This window comes from Fragaria vesca, linkage group LG1, assembly GCF_000184155.1.
Source record: "Fragaria vesca subsp. vesca linkage group LG1, FraVesHawaii_1.0, whole genome shotgun sequence".
Lineage (NCBI taxonomy): Eukaryota > Viridiplantae > Streptophyta > Magnoliopsida > Rosales > Rosaceae > Fragaria > Fragaria vesca.
In genome coordinates, this window is record NC_020491.1 from 447 (window position 1) to 14114 (window position 13668).

At 36.6% G+C, this 13668-nt stretch overlaps 1 protein-coding gene across 1 annotated transcript; it reads right to left on the bottom strand.

Moving 5' to 3' along the window:
• Nucleotides 1–313: 313 nt before the first annotated feature.
• On the bottom strand, nucleotides 314–13321 carry LOC101290795 (probable cation-transporting ATPase-like). Its single transcript, XM_004287009.1, has 21 exons — nucleotides 13073–13321; nucleotides 12682–12774; nucleotides 11876–12078; nucleotides 9900–9972; nucleotides 9630–9802; nucleotides 9387–9558; nucleotides 8420–8524; nucleotides 8191–8301; nucleotides 8020–8106; nucleotides 7741–7923; nucleotides 7091–7141; nucleotides 6875–7000; nucleotides 6517–6596; nucleotides 5280–5388; nucleotides 5012–5140; nucleotides 4247–4312; nucleotides 4009–4080; nucleotides 3095–3246; nucleotides 2770–2881; nucleotides 2571–2687; nucleotides 314–1699 (listed from the first exon to the last, which is right to left on the bottom strand). The coding sequence occupies exons 1-21, from the start codon at nucleotides 13319–13321 to the stop codon at nucleotides 608–610; spliced, it is 3555 nt and encodes a 1184-aa protein (XP_004287057.1). The 3' UTR covers nucleotides 314–607.
• Between the last annotated feature and the right edge of the window lie 347 nt (nucleotides 13322–13668).

Here is a 13668-nt window from a genome sequence, read left to right on the forward strand (position 1 = left end):
CACTCTCAAACTTGGAGGCACACCCTTTTATAATGAAAAGGTCAGGTCTCCAAATATGTCTAGAGATAGATTGATTTTTGGTTTTGTTTTAATTATCGGTAGATATACGATTTCTACAATTACTGAGTAATAATATAGTATCAAAATTTGATGTGGCTCGAAATCTAGTCTTCAAAACTTCATAAAGTAGTCTTTTGAGTAGGAACTTTCATGCATCAATACCTGTCGACCAGTAAGGAGATCTTTAAATCCGAGTGACTTCTAATAGTGCTTTCGGTTGCATTTGTACCGAATAAATTACAAAGCAGAACCTCGAGGGAAAACTGAAAATATATTGAGAAATGAGAACTGATGAACAAAAATATTGTCTCGAATTTGTGCTACATACGATTTTTCTAGGGCGATGTAGCTTAAAATACAATGCAATTAAAGGTCGGACCATGTAAAACACCATGTTACGAATCAGTTTATCTATAAAGAAACTAATTTCTAAAGAAAGGACCTGTTGTGGGCGTAACTGAATCCATTGTGCCATATACAATTCTGCATGGCCATGTGCCAAAACGCCAAAAGCAGTTAATATTCGCTTCACATAGCATAAACTCACTCAAACATTCTTCTTCTTTTCCAGACTTTTTGCAGCGAGACGTTGTCGCTTCTTCCAGGATGGGACCTTACCTGGGAAAGCCCACCTTAAAAATCTCTCCCATGAGTAACAGCTCAAATACATGAGAACAGCCCATGTCAATAGCTTATCCCTCAATCCCAGAGGCAAGGGCACCAGCTTAAGGGAGTCATTCAAATTCCTAAAAACATCGGATGTGATAACTGTGAAGAAACCAACGGCAGATACAAGGGCATACATGAATGGTTTGTTCTCTAAGATGCTCTGATTGAAGGGATGCCCCATATAGTTCACAGCAAATGTAGCCACCTGGAGCATCATGCTCACCATGTATGATACTGTATTTACAAGGTTGGGATGAAACTCAGAGTCTGGTTCAATGCACTCTTCAGGCATGTGTTTCTCAGCCTCGTTGACAGAACTAATCAAGAAGAGCAAGTGGATTGCAAACTGTCCTAGCAGAGAAAGGAAGACATAGGCACAAAATATATTAGGATGAGGCCGTTCAGATGAAAGGGTCTGAAGAGGCCGTGCATGCGAGATGAAGAGGAAAAACGCGGCTGTAAATACACCACTGATTGTAGCCTGCATATCACCTAGCTTGACACCATCCAAATACATAACACTCAACACATACGCTGTTGCCAGGCAGTTAAGGCCTAGAATTTTGAACATTTGTAGTGTAGTCACCAGAGTACTGCGACCTTGACGAATTATGTCAGTGGTGGGAGCAACAGATGCATGCTTTGCTGTGAATGGTGATGCCATGGAGGCATCGCCAAGCTTAACAATTGGAGCCGCGTGACCATCCCCCTCCTCATTCAGCTCATCCAATAGTTTCTTTTGTAATGAAGCTATCTTTTGTCGTTGCAACTCAGCAGGTGTCAGACGCTGATTACGCTGGTTACTAACTGAGACTTCTCCATTTACACTGGCAGATTTTTCTGCATCCGATGCAGACTTGGACTTCTTCGGGCGGCCAGACTTCGTATTGTCATCTTTAGATGTTTCATTGGCCGACTTTCCAGTCTTAGCTGGAGGCACCGCATTCAGTAAAGCAACTCCTACATGGGCCTGAACGGGAAAAACACATTAAAAGCTAGAAGCTAATTATCTCAACTTTTTATGAAGAAACATGAACAACTTCATATTACTGTCACAGATTTTATCTTCATTTATTTTTGGTTACATTGGAGGGCAATCAAACACCAAATCCCTCCTCAGCACTTGGGCTAACCCCAAATGCGTATTCTTCCACAGATATTGAGTACACACGGTAGATACTAACTAATAACATATCTTTCTGAAAAAAGAAAAAAACAAGAACAATAATAACAATAGTAAATTCAAATTGAGGTAGTCTGAACTGATTTTAAATAAAATCATAAATAAAGGGGATTGAGATTTGCACTCCTCATTTTGCAATCCACACTCGTTTCCTTTTCTGGTCAAAACTTTTATAAAGAGACAAAACACATGTAACTAAAAACAAAATTTAAGGTACTAAAACGGAAAGGAGTGTGGATTGTAAAATGGTGGTGCAAATTTTATTTCTCTAAATGAAAACTAATATCTCAGAAAATTCATGGTCTGAGATTTTGACCTCAAAGTTTATGAGAAAAAAATAAAAATCCTAATAGTTGAGAAATTTCATGTCTGAATCTGCAAAACCTGTTAGTGTGAGGTTCAGTGCAGGTGTAGCACTTAATTGGGCTTGAGGTTCCTGTCTGAATCGCTAATAACGGGCCCTTACCCGAAAATACACAATAAGTGAACATCGGATTATTAAGTATTGATTGCTCATGTGTCATGTGTCACCTACTTATGAGCAAATATTTCTAACAAAAGAGACGAGGTTTATATAACAGAGGTGCTCCCCCTGTCCTAAGATACGGTCGTTTCATTCAAAGAAAAGCACCCGACAAATATAACTTTGTCAACTTACCTGTTTCAAAGCTCCAACATCATTGGTTCCATCCCCACACATTAATGTTATCCTTCCCACTGTTTTGAAAGTAGTCAATATGAGTTCTTTCTGCTCGGGAGCAACTCTTGCATAAACCTAACACAATAACTTGAGTGAGAAATGTCGAGATTAACCTACTATCAAAGACAAGATTCAGAATTAAGAGTTAAAAAAGCACCTTGACATACGGAATCACTCGTATGACAGCAGAAGTTCGTTGCAACATTTCAATGCAGTCCCCTCCAATACAAAGATCATGAGTCTCTGACAAAGTTTCCACTTCATTTTCACTAAAAATCAAGTTCATAATTTCCAATCAGTATAGATAAGGAGAAGGAAACTCAGAAGTGAAACTGAAAGAGAGAGCAAAAGAGAAAAGAAAATCACACGATGCGCACACAAACATAATGGATATGCAACATCCAAAGTCAGAGCAAGGAAAGATAAAGATAAACATTCAGACAAAATTGAAAAGAGTCGTCCAGGGACGATAAAAACTATACTTGTACGGAATCATCTCAGCCTCGTCGGGTGATATCCACTCATATTCTTCACTGTTCCTTTTTGGGCCAAGAATTAATGCAGGCTTTGATATAATATGAACTTGGGTGGCAACATGGCAAGCTGTCAAAGCTTGATCACCAGTAATCATCACCTAACAACAGAAAAACTTTATAGAAGTAAATAGACTAACACCTAAAACCCAAGAAAAAATAAAAACAATATTATTCAATATTGCCCAGAAAATGCATAAAAACTGATAGAAACATATGACACAAACAGGACACTACACTTGGCAGTAGCCGGAGTATCCTTAAGAGATGATTTAATGGTTAGGCAGGTTGATCACACTAAAACATATCAATCTCAAGTTAAACCTCGTCTCAATTTATCAAAAGCATAAAAAAAATTAAAAAAAGTTTACACAATGACTCCTATTTAGCGCCAGAGTATCCTTAAGAGATAATTTAATGGTTAGGCAGGTTCATCACACTAAAACATATCAATCTCAAGTTAAACCTCGTCTCAATTTATCAAAAGCATAAAAAAAAAAAAAAAGTTTACAACAGTGACTCCTATTTAGCCATAGTCTACAAAATTATCAGTTCTGCTCACCACATACAAATCTATCTAATGCTCCTGCACTTACGCAATATTTCTCCATTTACTTGCCAGAACCTAAAACAATCACACTGCATATTATATGCTCTAATGCATATGAGCAAAAACATTTTAAAATACATGGAAAGAATCCAGCAATTGCATGATTGATTTGAAACGTCTCCTATATTTGCATTCAAATTTTTCTAACATCTCTAGCTACTAGCCGCTGTAGGTAAATCCAAAAAACAGTGTTCAATATATGAAATACTATCATTCAAGGAACAGCTAGTTTGAACAACAGCATCAGACATACCAAATCATGTGAGGATCCTTTAAGCTCAGACAAAACAGCGGCTGAATCAGCTCTAATAGGACAGTTAAAAACCTGAAACTCAAATGACAAGAATTAGTGACAAAAAGCAGAAATTAACAAATGCCTACTCCAGAGTACAGACACCCAACTGAGCACATCCGGCAGTAGTATAGGCTAGGAACCATATCATAAAATAGTAAATAAATACGAAGCTACAGATAAAGAAAGTTAAGATTACCGCAAAACCAGCAAACGTGAGGCCACTCTCCACCACATCCCTATCCAAGCTTCTGGCTTCACTCACCTTCATGCAATAAATAGATTAAAGAAATAATTTAACTAAAATTTACACGAAATAAAACATAAGATTGAAACAAAATTTCAATAAGCCCAAAAACATTAGAGGAGTAAACAAAGTCATATTATATTCAATTACATCAATCATAATCTCAAAAGAAAAAGTATAGTTCAATTTTCTACTACATGAAAGATTGCAAGATTGAAAGCATGAAAATTGGAGGGTGAAAATCAACCCCTGATCTAATGCAAAGTTTGTCTATAAGCAGTCGGGAAAGTGATCGGGGACGCTGCTGGAGGCCGCTGGGGTGGAGGCGCGCCATCGTCGGAGCCATATGGAGGAGAACGGAGGGACATCCGCACTTTAAGGGCTGTGCGGACGTCCTCTTTATCCCTTTTTTCCATATAGATATCATATAATGGCATTTGTATTTCGAATAACAGAACTTCTATACCAATCATGAGAAAGATCGTGCCGAATGTAATAAGGAAACAAAGTTTTGATCTTTTAAAACAGTTGTAAACATATTATTTCATATCAAAGGAAGCATTTCAGAAACTATGAGCCTCCATAATAACTAAAACATAAAAGCATTATGATCTGAACACTAAACCTCTAATGTGGAAGTTAAAAGGGCCATCAATACTTGATACCAATGAGTGTCAAAATGCATTGATAGAAGATGAATTCCAAAAGACAACTTACTGTCATGTCACCAATGGATTTGTAGGCAAGAGCCAAAACACGAGATCCTTGTCGGGTAAATTTCTTGTAAGTTTCAACATAATTTGATGGCACCTCTGTGAGTCTACCCTGAATAGTTTCAGGGGCACCCTGAAACAGAAGAGAAACTATTTGACTGAAGGATACTACTAAGATAATTGTTGCTTGTTGCCAAAATACGACTCTTCAAGTGAGAAAGTAATTGTTGAAAGTAGAAAATAAGTGTTAGCTCATATTTGTATAATCAAACCTTCACAAAAGCGAAAAAACTCTCTTCAATGCGAACGACAACTGCCATTCGTTTCAAGTAGGAAGCAAAGTGGTGTCTCTGAACAATCTGTACAGCTTTACCATTGCCCCTGCATTCAATGAGACCACAAATAAGCTGACATAAGACACAACTAATATCGAATTTCAACATTTGCCATCTCATAATGTGGTGAATTATTAAACATGAACAGTAAATCATGCTTGTAGTAATAAAGATACAATTATGTCCATCCATTAAATAAGATGAAAACAATCTTGCAAGTACCTGTACTCTACACTCTCAAAAATTTTATTGTTCTTCGAAAGAAACAGATACTTGTGAACAAGATTAAAAGAAGTGGTGGACAAGGGATGCACCCTTAACAATACAACATAAAAACAGACAGCAATCAACCAAGATCTAATAGGAAATATGGCCCTGCTGCAAGTCAAGGAGAAAAATGTATATTTATAATACAGACATAGTGATCACTTGAAATTTTGATTACGTAACATCCCTTTTGATTGACCTCCTACTTCTTTTAATCCACTGGAGGTCAAATTTAGATTGGTTAAAGAAAATTGGACGTAATTTTTGACCTAGCACAACTAACAAGAACAGGGAATCGCTCCCACACCCACCCACCCCATCAAAACAATTTCTGCTAGAACAGCCTTGTAATTCTAGGCTAACTGTCATTCTTTACAACTTGCAATCATTTCACTCCATTAGCCAAACACATATGTAAATTATTATTACTATTTGTACTAAAAAAGAAATCAATTTTTGTACCACAAGTTCCCCCACTCATAATAGTACAAACAACATTTTAACCTCTCTCCATATGGATACAACATCCAACACAATGGCCACTTTCATATTGCAAATCTAATGAGTATCTAACTCTCATATATCCTAATCCAGACTTCAATTTTATTACAATTGACTTTTTCGTACTAAGCTTATTAATTGCCCCAAATCAAGTCTCTTATCCTCCCTAGAAAACTAAAAAATAATCAAACCCTCACATATTCCCATAACCTTAACAACAGAATGAAAGAAAAAATTGTTATTAACATTTGAAAATAAAAAATTCAGTAGGCAATAGGGAAAGAAGTGGTTGGCAAACAAACATTTCTGCTGTACAAGAATCAAAGGATGCATGATTCAGTCCAGAGCTTCAATTATAAAAAGAACTATTAAATATTAAATTATGCGGGGAGGAGTTTCAGCTTACTTTTTTGGCACGGCCTTGTCATCAGATTTAAAGCTCCAATCTATCCCTTTAAGAGCGGCCTTTTCGAGAGGATCACCAACCTATATGCAGTTGTGAAAGATTACTCACAAAAATAAGAATTTTAATATGAAAAAATGTTGTAAAAAAAAAAAAGGAATGTCAACTGTCACCCAAAGCTTGATTTTACAGAAGCCTACAGTTACAGCTTCGTTTTAATTTGTAGGCATACAATTTCAATCATCGGAAAAAATGCAGTACAAAACAAGGAGAAGTTGTTCTGTGGACCAACTATCTAAATAACAACTCAGCCCAACACAGAGATAGCAAAGAGCATGTCAAAATGATAACAGTAGCATACCAGCTTATTGTCCACAAATACCAAAGCATGACAAGAAGCCAAAATTTCTAATGTTTGACAGTCTACTTTAGACATATCCGGTTCTAAATCCGTACTTCCAGCCAACCCAACAACTCCACAGAACTCCTGGGGAAGATCAAGGAACAAATTAGTAATAAAATTCACATAAAATCACATCAACCGAATGAGCATGATATACTTAATAATATGGCATACCATGTCATCTGATGTAAGTGTCCCTGTTTTGTCAAAACAACATATATCGACCTACATGGAAGGACCATATACAAGTGTCTCATTAGTATACTTTCCATGGCGCAATAGTACTATCATTGCCTGACAGTATCAGCAATAAATATTTTAATGACAAAAAAACAATAAGGTGGTGAAATATAAAGCAAGTACAAGCATCACATAAAGTGGCATACTAGGTCTTAAGATTCTATCAGTAATCAGAATATATACTACCAAGAATACTATGTTCTGCTTGAAAAAAAAGGAGAACCACATTTTAGCATTCTACATACCCAAGCCGCGAATCTAACATAGGATTTTGACTAAAGCAGCATAATCCAACATTTTTATGTCCCAATGATTATCCTTCCAAATAATCATCTAACAAAAGAACTTAATAGAAAATAATGTCTTAATAAATAAATAAATGATTATGCCAATGAAATATCCAAAAGATTTCCAATTATAATTAATTTTTCTAGGGAATTACATTGTATGACCACAGTACAGGGTAAGGCCAAACAATATTCCCCTTTACTTCTCTTAAGATGGGGACTTTGTTTGTATAAAAGCATTATAATTATATACAACCTCAAAAAAGGGATAATGTATTTGGAATCATTCCAACATACCTTTCCCGCAAAAGGTATACGAAAAGGTTCTGTACAAAATATTCCACGTCGTGCCAGAGCAATGAGAGATGTATTGACAGCTATCGATAATTCCATGGGCAGCTCAGGAGGAATCACAGAGGTTATAATAAGTGAACAACTAAGGAAAAGCTTGTACTTGCTTCTAGTGGGATCCTCAAGGCCCTACAAGAAAGAAGTCCCCAAGTGTCAGAGAATGGCCGCTAGAAAGAACAATAATGGTACGATTCCCAGAGCACGTGTGAATGAACCAGAGTTCACCTTTTTTAGAACATAACCAGCGGCTATCACTGCAAATACGACCAAGAATAAAATGAACAGCCCACTTTCCCAGCTGTTAGCAGTTACCTACAGAAAAATTAATATATATTACAGAAAGAGAATATAAAGTAAATAGAGTTCAGAAACCATTGCTAAAGAATAAATAATTACCCTTTCTGTGGAAAACAAGATTGTGCGCATAAGCTTCCCCTGACTTGTTTCGAACCCAGTCCTCAGAACAACAGCCACACAGCCAGCATCAGGGGTTTTTAATGGAAAACCCTAATTCCATTGAGATGAACAGATGTGTTACCATGAGATTATTTCAAGTTTGTTGATTTAAGAAATTTACCATCACATTTGTCTCAAATTTAAAAAACAAACAAAAATACAAAACAACCTTATCCGGAGTATGCTGCAATATCTTAGTCCCACCAAATAAAACATGGCTTTTGTCTCGCTTAGCTGACAACTTCTCCTCAGCTCCTCTGCTCATGACCGATATCTGAAAATATAATGATACAAGTATATGGGAATCAAGTTATTCTCTCCATCCTTCAACATTTACAGTCTTCGTACCAAGTGTAATAATATCACAGTTCAAAGAAATCTATAGCCAAAACTCAAGTGTTAAAGGAAATATCATCACTAGTAAACTACAATAGCTTACTGAACTTCAAATAAATTGAAAAAAAAAAAATGAAAAAAAAGGATAAAATGCGAAATGCAAGTTCAGGAATCAGTCCTATTAAGAGCTTCAATAACATGTATTTTTTTTTTTTTTTTTTGTAAAAGAAACAGCTTTTTATAGAGACAAAAAGCAAAGAACAAGGAGGCCCCTGAACATGTATTTCATTTCTAAGGATACTTTAATAAGAGGAAGAAAGACTGAAGATTCAGATTCAGTCGTAGCAAAGAAAAGTTTAAAATAGAATACTGTGTATTGTCCACAAAGATTGTCATGGACATTAGATCAAATTAAGTCAACTCCAATCAGTAAACCACCACGCAATTCGAATTTCAGAGTTTCCCATGGCATCAGTAATTTTGAAAGCCTTGTGCAAAAGGGACAAAAAAAGGTCCATAGTAGAATTCAACAACCAAAGGATAATAGGTGGCAAAAAAGGCAATAGATTCAGCATCAATGAGAAGTCATCCAGTTTAGGATCCAAAAACTAAACGTCTAGGAAAAGGAAAAAGAAGTGAAGAGAAGAATGCCAACGATGTCAAATAAGAGAGAAAATAAGAGAAAAGAGCATCCATTGATAAAATTACACATATTCACATCATCTACATCATATTATACATTAAGAAAACAAACTCCGGCAACAACAGATGTTATAGTGAGTCTGGAAAGAGGCTATCACCTTCCATTGTGGAGTAGACTCGCCTGTGAGAATGGCTTCATTGACAATAGCACTTCCTGCTAGAATAAGCATGTCAGCTGGTACAGTCCTATCTTCTCCAGTTGGACCAGAAGATCGTCCAATTGAAACAACATCCCCGGGCAAAAGATCAGTTCCGGCTAGCTTTATCCACCTGAAAATTACCAAACCTATAAGATATAAACAACATAAAACAAACATTAAAACAGCAAGTAGATTACGTACTTCCCGCATCGATGCACCATTAAGGTCTGGCTATCCACTCTGACACGTCTTAGCTCAGTCAGAGTCTTCAATTGACTTTTTGCCATTGTTGACTCAAACATGAACAGCATGAAAAGCGTAAACAAACTATAATACCAATATTCATCCAAACACCAGAGACCCACACAGAACACCTGCATTTAAAATGCATAAAGTATGTGCATGAAAAAAAATAATATATACATATATATATATCATGGGTGCAAGGACAGAGAGAGAGAGAGAGAGAACCTGAAATACAAAGAACGGCTGCATACAATTTTCTTTCATTAATTTCTGGAACGTAGGTTGTGGATATTCAAATCTGCAAAACCAGCAAACATCTACATTAAATAGCAATAATAAAAATATTATCAACCAAACTCATCAGGCTAAAAAAGCAGTTTGTTGCCAGTTGAAGTTATTCAGCACAGATATTAACTGCAGGCTTTTTTACAGACAAGGCTGCCAACCTGAATGAATTAATGATTAAGAATGAAATGATGAGTACCATGCACAAATTACAATAAGCCAGCCATACAAACAGGAATATAAAATGTAGCTCTGACTCAAGTAAATTACATACAAACAGCACGGGATACAATAATATACAGTAGATCGAATGATAATATACAATAAACTACCATAAACAAAATAAAGCAAACTACCATATAATTTTTAAGTTATTTCAATACATTTTCCTTCTGTGACCAATACTTAAACATTGATTTGGATGACTGGGTTAACAGCGACCATGAGGACACAAATGATAATTCATCTAGCAAAAGGCGCCACAGTCCAGTGTTGCAAATTTATTGATAATTATTATCACAGCCAATAGAAAACAAGATATTGAAGAAAACAAACAAAATATTAAACCTGGGGAACCAAAATCAACTCATTGCAAAAGAAGGCCCAAGAATTCTTTAATTGATAATAACAATCTTGTTAGGTTTCAAAAATTTTTACCAAACATGTTAACTCACACTGTCACACAAATGGCAAGGGTGAAACTGACGTATTCAGGAACCAAAATTCAAAACATCAAATTCAAGGTTATTAAAGGTGCTGTTACAACTGTTTCTACCCATTCAAGGAGTCCTAATCATTTTCTTTTAAAGAAAAGACGATAAATAATAAAGAAGAGATTGATACAAGGAATTAAGGACTGCAGACTAGAGCTAATACAAAAAAAGGGGGAGAGAGAGAGAGAGAGAGAGAGAGAGTAGCAACCAGAAACAATAGCGAGTGTTGCTTCATAACAGCTTACAGATTCAACATTTAAGAGATATTTAAAAATAAAAATAAAAAATAAAAATAAAAAAAAGCACCAACTGAAGCATATAGTGGAGACCAATTAAACACTCTATCCATAGTTCCTCCACTCCTACCCCCTCATAAAACTTAAAAGTTATCATTCAATCTTCAAAAAGTTTTGTCATCAATCTTCAAATCAAATATTCCATAAGTGATTGAACCACCATTACAATAAGTACATTCAGTATCTCAGTTCAATTTACTGGGAGCACATGACCTTTTCCTCTTTTTTTGAAACGAAACAGATTTTTATTGAGACAAAAAGCAAAGAACAAGAAGGCAGACAAGGAGTCCACTTAAAAAGAAAAGAGGGCAGCTAGGGCTAATAGCATAGCAGCTCATCTTTAGAACTAAAGCTAAACATAGAGATTAAACTACAGCTACTTCCCAGTTAAGAATAATGGATGAAAGACTATAATCCTTAAATTCCTTCGAAGTATAGGCCCATAAGGATGTCCAGAACTTGACTCTCTCCCACAGGACTTCCCTCTGCACCCCATTATAAGTTTCAAATAGTCTTCTATTTCTTAAGACTATAAATATGAACACAAACCTTTTTATCAGAATTCAGAAAAGGGTAAATGTTCATGAATCAGTCTTTTTGCTAATGTAAAAGCTCCTCATTCCAAAGGGAAAATATATCAAGTGTGGCATTAACTAACAAACAAATTTTTCTAACACAAGAGGAGGAATATTCCGGGACAACCTACCCACTGATTAACTAACTAACAACAGCTAAAGAAAGCACCTACAGAGAAAACAATGACTAAGAAGATGCAAGAACCATGAGGAATATACCATTCAACGAACTATCTCTAAACTCAGGAGAAACAAATGAAACTATCTGTCAATGCAAAGGCAAAAGTCACAAGTCTAACAAAAGAGGTTTAAGAAGAAAAAAGGTAACTCACAGATTCCGTCCCCATTTTTCAGTAGCAGCGACAACTTTAGCTTCAGACCCATGGCCAGTACTTTTTAAATAGTAACCCATAGTTTCCTTGGTAGGGTACGGAAGCTTGCAAAAGTTCTCCTTCTCATCAGAAAAGATGTAGCGTTGCTTTCTGAAATCAAAGTAAATCTCCTCCATATCCACTGAGGACGAAGAACCTCCGGGCTGAAAAAATTTATGGGCAGTGTCAAGCAACAAACTAAGGGATAGGTTGCAAAACAACACAAAAGGTGAATCATGGGACCTGATTAACGTCTTTCTAGCTAGAGTAACTAGACCAGAATTTAATTTCTCTACAGGTATAAACTTTGCACATCTAATGCACTGTAGATGGAATCAAAGTATAGCAAGTATGAAGCCCACTAGATGCACATCCCTGTGACAATTTTTGATGAGGAATGTATAAGAGCAACGAGCTGCAGTGTGATTGAAATAGTTGTAAACATTTCATGAAGAGCTGAATATCCTGGCAGCGGATAATAACATGTATCGAAAACAAGAGTTCATTGCAAAAATTGATCTGTAGGAGATTGGTGCATAATCCATATGCACTGAATCCGATTAAAATGAAATAAAAGAAATTTGTGTTCAACTTGTTAATACTGGCTGATGTTGACTGTCTGCTCTTGGCATTCTGGTCATTCACTTCACTGTAGTAGGGACTTCTAAGTCACTTTCAATTAACACCTCTATATCTTAACTCTAAAACCTCTCCTTCCTATGAGGAAAAAAAAATTATAAAAAAGAACAGCTACATAACAAACGTACAAGCTTACGGAAATGGAGTGGCACAACTTCTTTAGAACCGGAAAATTTAGCCGGTGTGACTTTGCAAGCGTCAGCCTGGTGTATGTCGTCCACCTGAAGACCAAAAGAACATCAATCACTACAGTATAAACTGACTCCCACCTCAGCCAAAAAGTAGTCGCTCTAATTTATATGTCATTGCATCCTAAGTTCCTAACAAGCAATAACTAGATACATATGTAATATGCCAATGCTTTCTTCCTAACAAGCAATAACTAGATACATATGTAATATGCCAATGCTTTCTTCCTAACAAGCATGCTGCCGATCACAATTGTCATCTCAAACTCTATCGGAGAGCCAAACCCCATCGAAGCAATTTTATAAAGGATATCAAGAATTTGATGCATACCTTGGAATAGTGTACAAAGCAATTGAAGTCGACAGACCAAGCAGTGAAAAGCCAAACGAGAATGTGAAGCGCCACAACTCCACCGAGAACAATAGTGGCGTCGCCAAAGTCCAAACTAGGCACAACTGTAGTGAGCCACAGAGCATAGAGAATAGTGAAAGGCCACACATCGAAGCGCCACGCCAGCTTCTTCTTCCTCATCAAATCCACCTTGTCCACCACCTTCCCTCCCACATTGAACCTCGTCATCTCTCTCTCTCTCTATCTCTCGCCTCCGATTCAATTCGATTCCCGATTCGAATCGAAGCCAAACCTAACACCACGAATATAAAGAAAACCAATGAATGTAAATTTGAGAAAACCTAAAGGGAAATTCAATGCGGAATTCAAATCCCTAACCGGTGCTGTAATCGTTGATGCGTGCCTGAGTCCTCTTCTCCGTTCGAGCTCAACGGCGATCGCGAGCTTTGAGGACTCTCTCTGTCTGCGAAACCCTAATATGAAAATCGTAGAGGAGGATGAGTGTGATACATACTATGCGATGTGCGCCAAGAAAAAGGGAGTCTGCAAAAGCCGTAACAGTTTCGAATTTGGAC